A 17,221-nucleotide genomic window follows, 5' to 3' on the forward strand; every position below is an offset into this window, starting at 1 on the left:
GATAGAGTACACTTGAAAATGAAATCCAACACAAAAAATTTAACAAGAAATGGTCCTTCTTAACATGAATATGATGCATAAAGAAATGAGTCACAATGTGTCATGCACGCGGAAAAGCCGTGGCCAGAGGCACGTGGCAGACTTACAGCTTTGGGGTCTGCGTCACTGATCATCAGGAATTCAGATGAAGGGTCTTTGGGCTCGAGCTCCATCAGTTCACCGCTGAAGTCATAGAAAACCTTCAGCCTGCCCCCAAGTACCGCCAGACACAGGAAGTGATTCTGATGGAGGAGAGAGAGAGACGTTGAGAAAACATTGAACCATATTGGTAGTACAGTAATGAATAGAGCCCAATACAAGAAACGTGGAAGTCAATACTCACTAATGTTGAGTTTCAATTAATTGGATAACCCTCACCCCAAATATCTTTATAAGGATCCCTTAAATTTGAACACGTTCCGGACGGAGCAGGACACAAGAAAAAACAAACTTGTGTATTTCTCTACTGCAATTTATTTGAAAAGTATTTACCTCCTTTTGCAGCATGAGCAGTATTCCTTTGTGCGAGAGCAGCTTGACTTCCTGTTCAAAGCGCTGAACGGAGGTCGTTTCACCAGACAAGGTGATCTCAGCAAAGCCGGTACCGTCAAAGTAAGCTGCGTCGTTCACCCAGGGCTGAGTCGCTATCGGCTTGGACCTTTTTTTAACCCATAATGATTCATACAGGACGAAAATAAGAAAGCAAGTTAAGTTAAATGGTAAGAAAATATGTAAAAAAGATATTCTTTTTAGAACCATATGCTGGGGGTTATTTATGTTGTTAATTTGGTAAATTAAATGACATGTTGTACACCGACCTGCCGTAAGGTCTCTCCGCTGTGGTGTTAAGTTGGAAGATGTTTTCAAAGTTATACAGACTGAGCACTTCCTCGTTGAGCGTATCCAACTCGATACAGCCCTTAAAGTAAGGCAGAGCCAGCGGGGGGGGGGGCTGAAAAACAAAAGGAGAATAATGATAAACCAACTATATACTAATCTAAATAAACCCAAATATGTTTGGAAAGTTTTCCTGATTCTAATACAGTTCATGTTGTTTAAATTCTCTTTTCATTTCTTCTTCTTTATATGTTTCAAAAGGTATTTTTATTTACATTAAAAAACAATTCTTGCATTAGTGGAGTTGGCTGTTTCATCACATAATCCAATGATTTTCTAATTTGTCAAATACAATTTTGTGAGCCACTTTGTAGTTGTGGTTGCTTTTATTGTTAATAGCACTTTTTAAACTAAACATTGTAAAAACAATGAGGATGCTCTACAACGGTGGAGCAACTGTCCTATTAAAGGCCTTCCACCGGGCGCTCACCTTAAAACTACTTGGATATCCCCCCACAAAGAAGACGGTGTCGTCGGTCAGCAGGTTGAGCAACCCCTGATCCCCCGCAGCTTCCACGTAGGCTTTGGTGACCAATTGGTCCCCCTCGGAGGCTTCTGACGACATGGACATTTGGCCGTACTGTAGGATCCTGCAGTCAATCAGACAGACAGATCACGTAAAGAGACAGCCGACAGGTTTCATAAGGAGGAATAATACATAAGGACATATTTAATGTGGGTCTTACCTTTCCAGCACCACGCTGTTGAAGTTTCCATTAGACATGACATCTTCAGCCATGAGCACCGCAGCAGTTTCTCCTCCGACATTGAAGTACCACTGCAGTCTTTTTCCCACCAACACCAGGCCCAGGAACTCCTTACTTGACTACAATTACAAAATGATCAATAACAAAATACCAAGGAAACATACCGTTACTTACTGGAGGACAACTCCTAGAAACACTCCCTCGATCTATCACTAAGCTGAGATTAACCCAAACAAAGCATACAAAAATAATAAACTGTAAATCCAAAACACAACCCACAATGAGCTTCGGTACTTACATCCTTGTTGCCGAGGTAGAAGATAAACTGCTGGTCACTGTCGTCCTGCCGCCTGGATCGCGTTGCCTCCGGCAGAGTGATGTAGAACTTCAAGGAGGTGTAGGCCGCCAGGTCGGCCAGGTTACGAGGAGTACGGACCTGGACGCTGGACGAGCCGTTAAACTTTACCGACACGCTCACCTGGGTGGAGGAGAGAGAAGGAGAAAATGACAGGCTTTTGGGATTCCAATTCCAACATCACAGTGTGTGTGTGTGTGTGTGTGTGTGAGTGTGTGAGAGGGAGAGAGAAAGAGCGCGTACCTTGCTGGCAGCGTTGCGCGCCTGCTGTATGAGCTGCCGGATGCGGCTGATGTTCTCCGAGATGTTTGGCATCAGTACGGATTGGTTCTGCAGTTTATCCAGCTTCTTCATGAGCAAAGGAATAGTCTCGCCGAGTGCGTTCACTTTAGAGACAGGGAGATTTGGATGAAGAAACACCAACCAAATTAAAGCATTACTCAATTTTACATCATGAAGCTCCAATAAATCTGCAAACAACTTTTGTCAAGAAGAAATTAGCAACGGGGTATTCATTTTAAATATTAGTCATCCATTTTTTTTATTGTTTTATGGTATATCTAGTTACTGAAATAAGCATTATTTTGAGGATGCTTCTCTGGCGATACGTTCACACACGTCAAAAAGATCCTACCAGTCTTGTTGGCCTCCATCAGGACGTTGTTGATGTCATCATTGGTGGAGTTGGCGTCTCCATAAGTCTGCTCCCATTGGTCCAGCTGCTCTTTAATGGGACGCAGGGCATCGCTGACTCGCGTTGCCGTGGTGTTTGCCAGATCTGCTGCTTGCTTTGCCTCGTCGATCTCTTGACTCGCGTCTGTTCATCACGGAAAAAACAAGAGTGCAAATGTAGTTTTAAAAATGAGGGGGATGGATAACGGGAAAAAACGTGTAGGATTTCTATGCATGATAATAACACTAACATGCATGTGAATGTGGTCACATTTAAGTTGTTCTTTGGATTCCATGGTGTTAAAGAAGTTATGTTCTGATTACTAATTCATTTTTACAGACGGGACGGGTGTTTCCTAAGAGGAGGTTTGACAAAGTTGGCCAAAAATGCAATCAGGCAGCATATAGCAGAAATACACAAAGTGCTTCCGCAGCACCACGATTCAGAACCTGATGCAAGTCTTCACAGAATAGAGGTTACAGGTGTAAGTGTAAAACAACTCCCCAAAGCTATTGCCAACGGAGACTCGTGCGTACTTGTAGTGAAGTTGAGGTTGTTTTGAACATCTGCCAGGTCTTTCCTCACATCCAGCTGTTTGGTTTTGGCTTCGTCTAGTCGCCTCTGAGCTTCTTCCAGCTGTGGCTTCAGTTCTGTGCAGCAGAAAAAAACGGAAAAAAAACTCAAAACTACTCAAATATTCAAAGTAAAATCTACAAGACTCGTCTTTTGCTTGATTTCATGACATCCCTTAAATAAACGTGCTGATGTGAAAGATGTGTGCTTACCGTTGTTGAGTTCATCACTTAGATCCTTGACCTCCTCCTTCAGCTCTACACTGTGGTTCTTAAGAGAACCAGCGATTTGGCCGAGATCCTGGTCCTTAATGTTCTAAACACACCAGCCAGACACGTAAGAATGAATCGCTTGAAGCAAGTTGTTTTAGTAGTTTCAACGTGTGCACGTACATCTTCAGTAGTGGAAGAAGAATCAGCGTGTGCGTGTGTGTTTTACCTCCATTGTGTCGTTAGCAGCCTTGTAGGCCATGTTGGCTGCCTCCTCTGCCTCTTTGATACTCCTGATGATCTTGTTGTAGGATTGTGTTACATCCACAATACCATCCCTCTTGGTTTCGGTTACCACACTGCAGAACAAAAAAGGTCATTAACACCTTCTCTTCGCTTACTTGTCAGGGTGCTGGACGTTTTCTGTGGATCATTACTGGACCAAGCATATCAAAATTTCTTTTTTAGTTTTTGTTGTGTTGACAACGGAAATTGCTCGGCCCTTAACAAGACCAAAGTCAATAACCATTGGTCAAATTGTCACAACTTACTGCACAAGACCACAAGAGGATTGTGAAGTACCCACAACGTTTCATTTAAATCAATTTGAAGTCTTTTGAAATCGAATCACAATCACTAGCGAAAGGCACTTTGTGAAGCCCGAACCACTTGTCTGCAGCACTGATTTTGAAGACGGAGCTGCTTCCAATTTGAAAAGAAGCAAAAACCACTCTCGTACCTGGAGAGGTTCATGGCCAAAGTGTTCAGCAGCTCAGCGTGTTTCTCTGCTTCCTCCACCAGAGGAATTTTGGAGTCGACCGACGCAAAGTTCTCCACTTTCTTTTCCAAAGGTGTCCTGGCGCCGTCCAGCTGGGCCGCCAGACGCTCGTACTCCTGAGAAAGACGTGTCAAAGTGATGCATACCATACATGCCCGAGATCAGCATTTTGATTTCAGATAGGATCCTCTGTTACATGACTTTTCTCGAGTGGCACTGTCAATGAAAGCAAAATGCTCAAGAAGTAAACTTAGAAATAAGGAAACTGACTAAAACTGCACATTCCTTTTATGAAGCAAATCCAAAGCCTTTTCTTGTAAAGTATACTTATCCTGAGGTTATTTTGTACTATACTCAGTATATTTACATTGTCAGAGTTGATTTTTTTCAAACCTCTTTGGAGTCGTGCAGCATGGACAAGGCATCGTTGACCTGCGCTACGTCGTCTTCTGCCATGGACAGCTGGTCGATCACCTCCTTCCGCTTTGAGAGCACGTCTTCTATCCTCCTCTGCAAGGGAGAGAAATGGAGAGCGATAGAAAGTAAATATTGCCTTTCCTCACTGTCGTCGCTTTGCCGCCGCCGTTGACTCCAGCTCACCTGGTTGTCCTCCAGAGTCTTCTCGTTGACGTTGTTGATCTCCGCGGCGACGGCAGTGTTGTTCACGGCTTCGTTCAGGGCGTCTCGGAGGTCCATCATTTGCGAGTGGAAGCCGGCCAAGCGGTCTCTGATGGCTCTGGCCAAGTCGCTGTTTTCCACCTGACGACCTGCCAACTCCTTGGTAACGCGGTCCAGCACTAGCAGAGGACACAGGGGCCAGGTTTAAGAGCTGCGCATAGTGTTTAGGGGTCATTTAGAACAACGGTGAGTGGAATTAAGAGGGAACACGTATGTCATTGAAGGAAAACGTACATTTCTGCGCCGCAGTCTTCTCTTTGTCAGCCAGTTTCTTCTGTCCCACACAACTCCTGTACCTCATCTCCCTCAGCATGGCCTGGACATCCCTCATCTTCTTCTCCCTGTCCCCGTTGTCGTACTCGGCCTCGGTGTCATTCAGCGAAGTCCGGTTTGCCATCATCGTGATGTCTACGGACAGCACCAGGAAAACATCAATCAATCAAGTGGTCTAAAAAGACGTGCTCTTTCCGCGAGGTGGAAGCCACGAAACTGACTCGACAATCTCATCTCAAAATAATTATGCAGTGTCTCGAAATAATGAGAAACTTTCTCATAATATTGACTTGAGATCGTATTTGATTTTTTTCCAGATATATTCTCACTGAAAAGAACATCTTGTATCATGTTGCGTAAAATAACTTTTTGATACATTTCTGATGGACTCATGTCACACCTTTTAAATCCATAGTCATGTTTTTGATGAAGGACAGCAGGTCTTGGGCCCTCTGGTGTGTGTTGTTGGTTCTGTCCTGCAGGTCACCGACCCTGTCAGTCAACACTGTCGCCTGAAAATACCAACACAATATAACACCCTCAGTTCTACATGAAAGCCAACGTAATGGTTATCTGTTAAATAATATTCAAAAGTACACAACACAGGGACAACAACATTTTGCTCTTTTTGATTCAGATAAATAAACTACAGGATTGAGAGCTACAGAGAAGCTCAAAAATAGTTATTTATTCAAATAAAAGCTTCTTTATATAAACATGCCCAGGTTAGTGTGTATTAGTGTGTGTTGGTCTGTGTCAGTGCGTGCGTGCTTATAAGTGATCACACCTTGCCGTGCAGTTCATCAATGTCATCAATGATATTCGTGATTTCGGCGTCCAGCAGGTCAGCTCGACTCCTGCTGTCTTCCAGCGTACTGTTGTAGTTCTCGAGGGCGCTCTAGAACCACGGGAACACGTCTTACAATACGCCATGTATTGACACCACCCGTGTGACGGTTGTGCGTGCGTGTGGACTCACGGCGGTTTCCTCCACAGACTTGTTGAGGCCGTGGAGCTGAGCCCAGGCCATGGAGCTGGCGTTCAGGCTGCTCAGCTGACCGGCTACCGAGTTGAAGTCGTCGTTCAATTTGTCAAGATCCTCCAACAAGACGATGACACAGCTGTCACACGCTGCACACGCCGTGAAACGGTTACAATGACTCCTTGTAGAACAGGTGTTTTGATGTTGTCGGCATATTTTAGAAGAATTAGGCAGGTTTGCTTACGTTCGCAGTGCACGCCGTCGTGGTGCTCCACGGTCACGCTGTATTTTTGCTTGCAGGTGTCACACTGTTTTCCTGTCATCCCGTCGGGACAGCGGCACTCTCCTGTGCGCGGGTCACAGCGACCTCCTCTACAGCTGCACTCTGGAGAGTGGGAAGCGTCAACATGACTGCGGCAAATGCTTCGACTGATGATGCAAGCCGACACTTTTACAGCTCTAATACTTTCTGCTTTACAAATAACAGAATACGACATCACAGCGTGCCCCGCATGCCCTCACTCTTGCATCCGTTGGGTCCGTAGTCCCAGTATCCAGGAGCGCACTGTTTGCAGTTTGGCCCGTTGACGCCGGGCTGACAGGCGCACTGACCGCTCTGAGGGTCGCACGTCTGTACGAGGGCGGCGGAGGCGTCGCAGTCGCAATGACGGCAACCGGAGCACAGTTCGAAGCCAAATGAGCCGACCTGAGAGGAAAAAACGGATCGAGGCAGAGACGTGAGGGGAAGTTGGAAGGCTACTGACCATTACATTCCATTTCTTTCCAGACAAAGATTTAAAATGTATTCATCAGACTGTTTTAACTAGAAGCCTAACATTTTTGTGTTTTGTACATTAACAATTGCAAAAAGAAAATCCACGTAAAGAGACACTAACATTTAGGAAGGAACAACCGGTGCAGCACTTACTTCACAGCGGTCACAGCTCGGTCCGGTGACTCCAGCTTTACAGCGACACTGTCCAGTTTGAGGGTCACATGACTCGGTGCCACATGGGGAGCAGTTAGACTCTATATTAAGAAAAGACACAACATTTGGGTTTATTTGCTGATACAACTTCTGAAAACCTTAATCCATCATACTGTTCAATAAACTAATTATTGTTTTTAGAAATTAGTCAGTATAAATAAAAAATGACAACACGGTTTCACATTTTTCTTAATTTTCCTTCACTTAACTCCTGTCACGATATCTCAATGTCACGCAACAAAATGTACTTCGACGCACCGAATAATGCGGAGCTCCATAATCCAGCTGCAATGCCCCTATTCAGAAAAAGGCAAATTGCATGTACGTTGAAGCTGAACTCACTAGTGCAGTTTTTGGCAGTGACCGCGTCTCCGTAGTAACCAGGGGCGCAGATGTCACAGTGAGGGCCGCCCGTGTTATGCATGCAGCTGAGACACTCCCCCGTCAGCGGGTGGCAGTCTGTGAACAGCATGTTGGGGTCCGTATTGCCGTGGCAATGGCAGAGCTGGCACCGGCTGCCCAGCACCATGGGGTTGCCGTAGTAACCAGGGGCGCACCTGTTTTAACAAAGCCATTTTTAATGACACATGTATCTTACAAGAGGTTTTACTTCATTTTGCAGAAGTCAGTGATGTGAACGTATAAATAATAAGGAAAGACAATGAGCATATATTTAGATTTAATTACATGGAAAATTATAAAAGCATGAGTTATCAATTAAGAATCCAGTATAGAGCTGCAAAAATGGACTAATCCATTAGATGGTTTAAAGAAAAGTAATCGGAAACTTTTGATTGATTGAGAAATTCATATTTTCTTTATTGATTGATATTTTATAGACCAAATGATAAATCAATTAGTATGGATTGGCATATTAACTGTTATTTGTAGCCCTAAGCCAGTTACTGACGCAACTATTTCAGTTAAAAATACAAACAACTCAACGACTTCAATTAAATTAAATATATATAGTAAAATATAAAAGTAAAATAAAATAACAAATCAGGTCAAACTGCACCAGCAGGAGGTTCACATGCTCCCTTTAATAAAAAGAATTCCCACATCCAAAAGGGATGTTTCGAGACATAATATATTAGTAGTTACCTTTCACAGTGAGGTCCAGCGTAACCCGGCATACACAAACACTGCATCCTGTCGGTTTTCTGCACGCAGCCTTCTGCAAAGCTGAAAACAATAATACAAAAATAATATATGATTAAATGGAAAGGTAACAAGAAGTGGACTCAAAGAAAAGAAAAGTTCAAATCTTCTCACTTGTTGGATGCGACCCTTAGTGGGCAGGGACAACTGGAGCATGCCACTGCCTGTCCGTCAAGGCTGTTGTTGCCGAGAAACCCACCCTGGCAGATCTCACAGTGGTCCCCGGCTGTGTTGTGCCGGCAGTTCTGTTTGACAGTAAGAAAAAAAAAAAAAACAATGAGGAAGATAGTTGACTTACCAATAATCAATTCTAGAGGGGAGTCATGTCAACTGATTAATCGTTAAAAATCCTTACCGAACAGATTCCAGATCCGTCCACACACTGGTCAGAGTGTCCATTACAATTACAGGGGACACATTTCCCCAAAAACAGGCCAATAGTGTCTCTGTAGTAACCCGGAGCACATTTCTATAGGGATGAGAGGAACATGTATGTTGACCATTTTCATTAAATATTTGTTAGTCATTCAAAATGATGGGGTGTGGTGTCATCTTTGTCTTGCTAAGGGGAAACATGCTTTTGGCAAACAGGGTCTTGGTCCCTCACCTGACAAGAGTCTCCCATGTAATTGGCAGGACACATGCAGATCTCCACGTTGTTGGCATGGCGACCGGCAGGCAGTTTCTCTGCGGCCTCCAGCACGGCGCCGCGTAACGACACCGAGTGGGCGGACTGGGAGTGTATCGCTCGGATCTGAAGAGACTCCAGACCAACCAGGACCATCATCAGTTCCTCCCGAGACACAGAGTTACCAGTTTGAGCGTGACGGAAACTTCCCTGTGAAAAAAAAAAAGAAGTTTGGGCTTTAGTCTTAGTCTTGGCCCTCAAGGAAAGTTCAGAAACACCTGTTCAGAATCAGAAACATTTATTTGCCAGGTATATTGGACAAAAAATAGTCATGGCAGGTGGTGCATGCACAAAACAATGTACAATTTAATTTACAATAGAATATAAAACGATATAAAATATGATATAACATACAAAAAAAAGTGCACACATAAACAAAGCAAATGACAAATACAATTCAGTAAGGAAGAAAATTGTAAATGAAAAAACAAACAAGCACACTAAATATTTAGTCGTGACTCTACCTCAACCATGTGAACGATTCCCAGGTGAGGCTCCTCAGGTGAGGAGTACTCCCTCTCCATGAACACCAGGGTCATCTGGTTACCCTGCGGGAGGAGAGGAATCATGTGAAAAGGGTGTGTACAGTAGTTTAACATTTACTATTGTATTTTGTGTGTAAATGCATGTGTGCGCGTGTGTTTGTGTGTAACGCTTCCGCTATGTGTACCTAGGTTACTGGGATATTTGAGTGTTTTATACCTTGAGAATGATATCAGGCCTGGAGGCTTCTGCAGGCAGAGACAACACGTCTCCTCTCATGGTCTGAGTGTGGAGACGATACCTCAGATAACCTCCGTAGGAGGAGACCTGTGGACGCAGAGGGCCGGTAAATGGGGGAAACTCAGAGGAAAACAAACATTAAAACACAGCAAAAGCAGACAGACTGCTTCTCAATGCATTCAGCAATGGATTCCATCGAGACTGTACGGTGAAACAGAAACAAGATCCAGGGCCTACAGTATATTGCCATGGCAACCATTCAGGCTTAGTTAGAGCTGACATTTGAAGCTAGTTTATGAGGCATAAAAGGACTCAGTTTGGGGTTAAAATCAAACCATCAGCCCGCCTGCAGAAGGATGCTGGTTGAATCCCACAATTCAAACGTCTAGACGAACATGATGCTTATCTGTATCCAAACAACTCGTCTAATCCTCTGAATTCCGATGCGGGATCATCTTGTGTGTGTTCTGTAGGCGTGTGCGTTGTGACCTCGACTAGCTTGTGTGTCTTGTGGTTTTATTAGGACATTTAATTGAAGGTAAGACTGTGAGACACCTTGGTAGCTGATTGTGTTGTTTGCTTTTGTAGGTCAGATACAGCCATCAGTGTGAAATTGACACAGCTACATAACGAAGTTAAAACGTCAACCCAGTCTCTCCTGTCACCTTCAGGGGTTTTCCTTCTTGTCTTACCTTGTCTCCCAGGTAAGTCTTTGGTGCGTGCCAGTGAATGTCCTGGTAGACATCGGGCACATCGCTGAGGTCAGCCTCAACAAGGTCCTGATCGGGATACACCACGACCGGCACTTCCTGTCGGTCTGCTCCAAGCAACACCCAGCCCTCCATATCCATCACCTAGACGAAACGAAATCACACACGAGAATGTGAAATATTTAAAAAAAATAGTGAACAAGAGAGGGAAGACGAAACGTTAAGATTTGACAGTTTGTTACTACAATATCTAAAAGCAGCACTTAAACGGGACTAACAAGGTAAAATGCATTTATGAAGTCGTAGGGAACGTTTAGGATTCTCAGCTATGATTCAAGAGAAGTTCATGGGCAAAACAATCGAGTAAAATATCAGAATAATCATAAACTGATCTGATGTTAAGTGATTTGTTTCAACCATTTTTCCTCCAAGCAAAATATTTGCTTGTTTAAGTTTTTCCGTTACGGGAATTTTGTGTACCGTTACAAACGTGCAAGTTTGTACTGGAAATCCAGCCTCGTTAAAGTGTTGAGATTGTGGTAAAATAACACAAGTACCTCTTTGCGTCTCTTTTCGGAGCTGCGGCAGCGGTCGGTGGCTCCGAAGCAGAAGCAGCTGGTGCAGCCCTTGGGGTTGGTTGGATCCAAATGGAATGTACCAAGTCGGCACTGGTCGCATCGGGAACCTTGGACGTTTTCCTACAGGTGGAGGAGCGCCGAGCCGGTTAGACAACGCGGTAGAATGCAGGCGGACGCTTGTGCGGGTCCTAGGGTTAGCCCACCTTGCACAGACACTGTCCTGTGTACGAGTCGCACACTTCCTCTTCGGTTCCGGCCTCGTTGCAATTACACGGCCTGCAGTTGGGGTAACCGTAGAAACCAGGGGAGCAGCGGTCGCACTGACGTCCAACGACGTTGTCCTTACATCTGGAGGAAAATAACATGCAATTGTTTTAAGAAATATATGAGAATCAATGGGTTTGGGATTACTGATCAAATGAAAAAAAATTCATTTGCAAAAGGATGAAAAGTTTATTACTCCCCACTATTATAACATTTTGACTGCAGGGTACATACAACTGTGTGTGTGTTGGTCTGTTAATACTAGAGGCCAGGATCCGGAGTTATTGATGAAATACTTTCAGTTTTACGTCATTCTCCAATCTGGATAAAGCTGGCGCAGTCCTGTGCATGTGCATTTTAAAACATGTTAACATTGTCCCCTTGTTTCCAGTCTTAGCTATGCAAAGCTAAGCTAATGGCCGGATAGTTGCCTTTTCCAACTCCTGGAGTAGCATAAAAAATGCTGAGTGACGCCTGACAAATCCATCATTATGTTATAAAGGCTGGAGGAGGAGTAACGTTAGGCAGGCGGAGCGATAAGGACGAGGACAGACTGCAGCTGTGTTGTTGCCAGTCCTCAGGGAGGGCTACGTTTTAAAAACCTGCTGCTTTCCACAGACAAGAGACAGTCTGGAACAGACAAGAGTTGGCAAGCACAGCTGTCCAAAGAGACAGCTATCAACCCAACGAGAGACTCGGAGCCAAGATCCTGTCAGGAGAGAAAAAAAGGGCGAGAAATAACTGCCTCTTTAGGTATTCCCAGGAGGAGGCCTGGCATTTGAGAGTTGAACTTGTTAAACTCCAAATATATCACACGGCACAGTAGTGGCAGTGCGGGGAGCAGATGAAGATTCAGGGCAAGGGGGGGGGTGTTGGTCAGCTTGGTCCGCCTCCGATTTCGGCCCCGGAGCCACAAACAATGAGCACGTGAATGATCACTTCCTTGCCGTACCTGCACTGCCCGCTGAAGGTGTCGCAATTCACATCGGGGGAGGAGATGCCCGGCCGAGAGCAGTTGCAGACCTCGCACCCGACCAGCGGGTGGCAGCCAAACGTCTGGGGCTCGCACTGGGTGCACTCAGGCAGCACGGTCCTCGGAGGGCAGATACAGTCGCCGGTCACTGGTTCACATAACCTCGTACCACAGTTACAGGCTGGAGGGAGGACGAGAGGAGAAACGGGTGAGTCAGAGCGGAGACTAAATCCATATGGTGAGAAAAATCCCTTTGCCCGCTTGAACCTTTAAGAGACAGCAGAGCGTAAAAGAAGAGACGGACCCAAAATCCCCTTTCATGTTCCTCGTTGGAAATGTCTTACTAAAGCCACAGTACATTACAGGTGTCTATGAACAACTTTTCTTTGTTGTCGTTTTGAAAGCAGTGCAAGTCGCTTTGGCTAAAATCATCTCGATCTAAACAATGCGAGGTCGTCTGGCAGCCATTTTGGAAATGCGCATTCATTCCGTTGACACAATGACACCTTGAGATTCGGTGAACGAGCACGTTGTTACTACTTGACGGTCGGGCAAGTCAATCGGAGACTCACGCCTGCAGTTGGGGAATCCCCAGAAGCCCGTGGCGCACATGGAGCAGTCCCGGCCGATCACGTTGGGCCGGCAGCGGCATTGGCCGCCAAACTGCTCGCAGGTGTCGCTCTCGGCGCCGACCTCGTGGCAGGCACAGGGCAGCGCCCCGTTGTTGAAGAAGGCCGACAGAGACGCCGCCGAGCCGAGGCAGAACGGAGAAGCGGTGGCGGGGCTGGATGGAGGAAGAGGAGGAGTCCGTCATTCATTCATTCATAGCATTGTTAGCATCACGTAGCATCACAATGAAAACTCATTTAAAATATGTCTAGCGCTTATTCGCTGGTCAAGAATACGCAATATAAAACCATTGCGATGGTTCAGCTCCTCTGCAAACTGTTGGGATACTGACTTGATGTAAAAGCTGCTTTGTCCACAGTTGCTTATGAAGTCGTAGGATTTATCCAGAGGCTCCTCGGTCAGGGAGTTGGAGCTGTAGCTGCTCTCAGGCACGACCAACACATAATCCTGTCATGACACACAACGCGGAGGGGCAAGTTACGGAGAGAGGTACGGCCTTCTTCCGTTGAGATTTCGGAGGAAAGACCGTTGGAAGGGTAAATCATGGCTTTAAATACTAGTGAATATGAAGATGTAGGGCCTTTTTTTAAGGAATAAAGAGAAGATTGTAAAACTGCCACCGACATATAAAACTATAAAAGACATTTGTGGTACGAGGACACACCAGGGAGTAGTAGAAGGAGTGTCCAATTCAAGTGAAACAAAAAGGGAGAGAAATACAAGCAAGGCAGCAACACAAACCAGCCACAGCGTCTTGCCAGCAGGTATCTGCACGGTGAGGAAGACCTCGTGGTCCGTCACATCCAGAATGATCTGGTTCTCAGACACCAGGACGTTACGGCAGCCGTAAGCGTGAGGACAGAAGGAGGCGTTGGCGTAGCCTGAAGAAATGAAATCATGAAAACTGGGTATCTCCATTTTGTTTTGTACAGTCTGTCGGGGATGTACATGCATCGTACCTTGCCAGATCCGTCCACCATTAATGTACACCTGCACGGGGTAGTTGGGATGGAGAGGCTGGTGATAGTGGAGGATGAAGACGTAACGTCCCAGGCTTTGGACACGGGTGGAGTACACTGCTGCATTCTGGGTAAGGTGATGACAGAGGAAGAGATTTTTCTTTAAACTTTCCTATCTTCAATGTCTGAATCAGCCATTCCAACAGGTAATGTTTTAGGGGTAGAAATTACTGTAATGCCTTTTATTTAACCTGAACTGTTTTGGTTATGTGTCATCTGTCATTCCTGGCGTCATTTCCTACTGTTAGTTTGAATTTCATCTAATCTCTAAATCAAGGTAATTCTAATTTTAAAAGTTTTATGTATGCTAGTATGCAATATACTGCTGAATGGTTAAATATTTAGAAGATACAGTCAACTTCTCTATAGTCGATTCACTTTTAGATTAAATTGTAACTTTAAAAAAAACTACAAGTAGAAACTTGGTAATAAAAGGTTCCATAAAACCTCAACTCCACAAACCAAACTTCAACTCCAGACACAAATACTATGAACAAGATCCGTAAAAAGTGATTCAAATGATGATAATAATAATACATTGATAAGCTACCTGCACTGAATCCAGCCTGATATGGTCGCCGTTATCTGCTCCGTGGGGAGGCCTGTCTCCTCCCGTCCAGGCCGGGTTGACCCTCTGGTAGGAGGGCAGAGGAGAAGCTGCTGCTGGGGAGGCCAGGACGGGCTCCTGCATGGAAGAGCTCTGGCCTTCTTTCAGGACCAGCGAGTCCGACGGCGTCTGGAAGCGTGAGGGGATGCAGGAGGAACTACGGAAACAGAGGGAGGGAAGAAGTAGTTGTTAAGTGTGAGGGTATTTGTAAAGGAGTTATATAAAGTATTTATATGGGGCTTTACCTGTCAGGTGAGAACTGTCCATGAGTGCTGATGCAGTGGATTTTAGGTTTAACGTACTCCATGGTAAACTCGTCTTTAGGCACCAGGTACACTTTGTGCTGAATACAGTGAAGAAAAACAGGTTATTTACGGAAATATAGACAAGATGGTGAGAGAAAGTTAATAAATGTTTGATGAAGTCATTCATTAAAAATATAAAAAGATCATTTATTTAAAATATGCAAAACATGCTAATTTAAGACATTATCAAAGTGAGCACTTCTCAATATTTTTATCAGATACATTGCTTGCCAATTAACCATTTGATTAATTGGTACAAAATTATGAATTAAATTAATTTGTTTTATAGTTATCTTATTGAATGACTAGTGAAAGGAAAACAACTGTAAAATTAGAATATATTTTAAATCTAAATTTTCTTTTGAGCCAAGTACGTTATCCAATTGAGGTCAAAATGTTGCAAAACAGAGTAGAAAAAGGTGGAGAACAGCAATTACAAAAATTAATATTCTTTAGTAATTTATATCTATTTTGTCTCATGTTATTTCTTTTGGCCTGTAGGTTTCCGACCTAGCAACAGGTCAAATGTTTTGCCAGGATCATTTTTATAATTTTTAAGTTTTTAAGTGCTTTATGTTACTCGCTTTAACATATTCGATGTAGTAGTTTGTTTAGTCTTACTACATAGGATTGGGGCGCACTTGAGCCTCATTTGGACCCCCCAGATGAGTTTTACAACAACAAACCTTTAGAACCAGCCACTCAGGGCTTTATAAATAAAACCAACATTTCAAAATTTGATTAATATTAGAAAAAATAAGCTCAGTTTCCAAGCAATAGCTTCTTGAATATCTCTTATGCTTTAAACCATCTGATCCGGAACCCTTCCATGTTTATGGCCTCCATCGTGCTCATCTCATGACTCTATCATGTGACGCGGTGGTGTTGCTCTCACCAGGAAGAAGCTGGCCCGGTCGGAGCTGAGCTGGATCTCGGCATCGGAGGGGAGAGAAAAGACGGCCGCTCTGCTTTGTCCGTCGATCGCCACAACTCGACACAGGAAGCTGCTCAAACACCGACAGACACACACCAACAGACACGGAGTGATTAAGAGGTGTTGACAGACCTCACAAAGAGTAAACCGTGAACCAGCTGAGTCCACACATCTGCAGCCAGAATGAATGGGCTGTGTTTCCGATCACGCTGTAATCCCCCGCGAGGTGGTGGGCGCAGGCGCTCATGCCGCGTTAAATAAGTTCACAAACCGCTGGTGCCAACGTTGTTAAATTCAAAGAGACCTGTAACATAGGAAAGGAAGAACTGCGGGCCGTAAGTTGATGGCAAGATTAACCCTCAGTCGTTGTGCTGCTGTGGAGCGTTAGCATAGGGCTGTGCTAACCAATTAATGCAAACATGTTAACATTAGCTGACAATGCTCATTTTAGCTCCTGTAGTCAGGAAGTAACTCGCAGTGACCATGCTGAGGTCGGCATTGTGCCCCACACACATCGCTGTTTGTAGAGCTTTGCAGGGTTTAACAATACTTTTTTAACTTCCATTCCAGCTATTTATTCAGGTGGGAACAAATATATTTATTTTCCAAATTAATACACTATTTGATTTCATGAGCATATTTTTTTCCCTCAGCCAACCAACAATCCCTGAACAGGGAGGGGGGAATAGTGTTTCGGGAGCTGCACACTGCAACCGGTGTTGCTAGGTTTCTTTCTGACGAGCTTCTGCACGGCCTAACAACAGCAACTAAGGGGGCGGGACTTAGGAAGGGTCCACCATCATACTGGTCCTCGGTTTGGAAACGGGTGTTTTCTCCAAAAAGAAGTTTAGTGGTACTTCTACCATCAATTAATCTTTAAAAATAGGGTAAAAAGCTACATATTTATAAATCTTTTAGTTCTGTCCTCTCTGGATTTCTGCTCTTATTCAAGAGACTTAACAATAGAAGGGTTGTATAAACTTAAGAAAATTGAATCGGAGGAAAGATCTTCTTCGTACCTGTATTTGCAGTGCTGCAGGGTCACGCGGTGCTTGTGTGTTCGTGCTCCCGCCACGTTTACAGTGACGGACAGAGTTTGTGGCATCTCTTCCTCACTGGAGTATTCCAGCACCAGAACGTAATTGCCCGCAGACGGCAGACGTCCTCGCAGCTCCACGCTGATCTGAGGGGTAAAAAAAAAGAAGAAAAAACACACAAAAAAACCCAATCAGTTAATAAAGTCCTGACTCTTTGTGCCGTAAACCAACTCAAATACTTTTGCTTCTCTTACATCGTATCCGCTGCAGACGGCCATGTCTGGGTGACGCGGGGTCACCTTCTCAGTCGGGCAGGGGCGCGGCAGGTGGTTGTCGTTGCGACAGCTGGCATCATTGCCGGAGATGGAGGGGAAGGAGTCCAGAGACAGATATCTGTACTGCAGACAGCTACATGGAGGGATCGGACCGACACATCAGAC

General features: G+C 44.6%; 1 protein-coding gene across 2 annotated transcripts in view; it reads right to left on the reverse strand.

Annotated features, from left to right (window-relative positions):
• Positions 1 to 17,221, reverse strand: part of lama5 (laminin, alpha 5) — a 63,392-nt gene that overhangs the window by 6,362 nt on the left and 39,809 nt on the right. For both annotated transcript variants that reach the window (XM_037477775.2, XM_037477774.2), the window contains exons 26-66: positions 17,036 to 17,189; positions 16,764 to 16,927; positions 15,706 to 15,814; positions 14,751 to 14,848; positions 14,449 to 14,662; positions 13,839 to 13,965; positions 13,621 to 13,760; positions 13,211 to 13,326; positions 12,822 to 13,033; positions 12,229 to 12,430; positions 11,216 to 11,360; positions 10,992 to 11,132; positions 10,417 to 10,578; positions 9,704 to 9,811; positions 9,466 to 9,549; positions 8,921 to 9,151; positions 8,669 to 8,782; positions 8,428 to 8,558; positions 8,257 to 8,337; positions 7,495 to 7,709; positions 7,093 to 7,193; positions 6,687 to 6,870; positions 6,409 to 6,549; positions 6,162 to 6,313; positions 5,970 to 6,080; positions 5,583 to 5,694; positions 5,144 to 5,317; positions 4,832 to 5,028; positions 4,625 to 4,741; positions 4,193 to 4,347; positions 3,683 to 3,812; positions 3,457 to 3,559; positions 3,208 to 3,321; positions 2,633 to 2,815; positions 2,242 to 2,384; positions 1,942 to 2,121; positions 1,623 to 1,762; positions 1,367 to 1,526; positions 858 to 991; positions 532 to 697; positions 147 to 281 (exon numbers count right to left, since the gene is read on the reverse strand). In XM_037477775.2, coding sequence (XP_037333672.2) covers positions 147 to 281; positions 532 to 697; positions 858 to 991; positions 1,367 to 1,526; positions 1,623 to 1,762; positions 1,942 to 2,121; positions 2,242 to 2,384; positions 2,633 to 2,815; positions 3,208 to 3,321; positions 3,457 to 3,559; positions 3,683 to 3,812; positions 4,193 to 4,347; positions 4,625 to 4,741; positions 4,832 to 5,028; positions 5,144 to 5,317; positions 5,583 to 5,694; positions 5,970 to 6,080; positions 6,162 to 6,313; positions 6,409 to 6,549; positions 6,687 to 6,870; positions 7,093 to 7,193; positions 7,495 to 7,709; positions 8,257 to 8,337; positions 8,428 to 8,558; positions 8,669 to 8,782; positions 8,921 to 9,151; positions 9,466 to 9,549; positions 9,704 to 9,811; positions 10,417 to 10,578; positions 10,992 to 11,132; positions 11,216 to 11,360; positions 12,229 to 12,430; positions 12,822 to 13,033; positions 13,211 to 13,326; positions 13,621 to 13,760; positions 13,839 to 13,965; positions 14,449 to 14,662; positions 14,751 to 14,848; positions 15,706 to 15,814; positions 16,764 to 16,927; positions 17,036 to 17,189 — 5,980 coding nt within the window. The remainder of the gene's footprint in view (positions 1 to 146; positions 282 to 531; positions 698 to 857; positions 992 to 1,366; positions 1,527 to 1,622; positions 1,763 to 1,941; positions 2,122 to 2,241; positions 2,385 to 2,632; positions 2,816 to 3,207; positions 3,322 to 3,456; positions 3,560 to 3,682; positions 3,813 to 4,192; positions 4,348 to 4,624; positions 4,742 to 4,831; positions 5,029 to 5,143; positions 5,318 to 5,582; positions 5,695 to 5,969; positions 6,081 to 6,161; positions 6,314 to 6,408; positions 6,550 to 6,686; positions 6,871 to 7,092; positions 7,194 to 7,494; positions 7,710 to 8,256; positions 8,338 to 8,427; positions 8,559 to 8,668; positions 8,783 to 8,920; positions 9,152 to 9,465; positions 9,550 to 9,703; positions 9,812 to 10,416; positions 10,579 to 10,991; positions 11,133 to 11,215; positions 11,361 to 12,228; positions 12,431 to 12,821; positions 13,034 to 13,210; positions 13,327 to 13,620; positions 13,761 to 13,838; positions 13,966 to 14,448; positions 14,663 to 14,750; positions 14,849 to 15,705; positions 15,815 to 16,763; positions 16,928 to 17,035; positions 17,190 to 17,221) is intronic.

This window comes from Pungitius pungitius, chromosome 1 (genome assembly GCF_949316345.1).
Source record: "Pungitius pungitius chromosome 1, fPunPun2.1, whole genome shotgun sequence".
Lineage (NCBI taxonomy): Eukaryota > Metazoa > Chordata > Actinopteri > Perciformes > Gasterosteidae > Pungitius > Pungitius pungitius.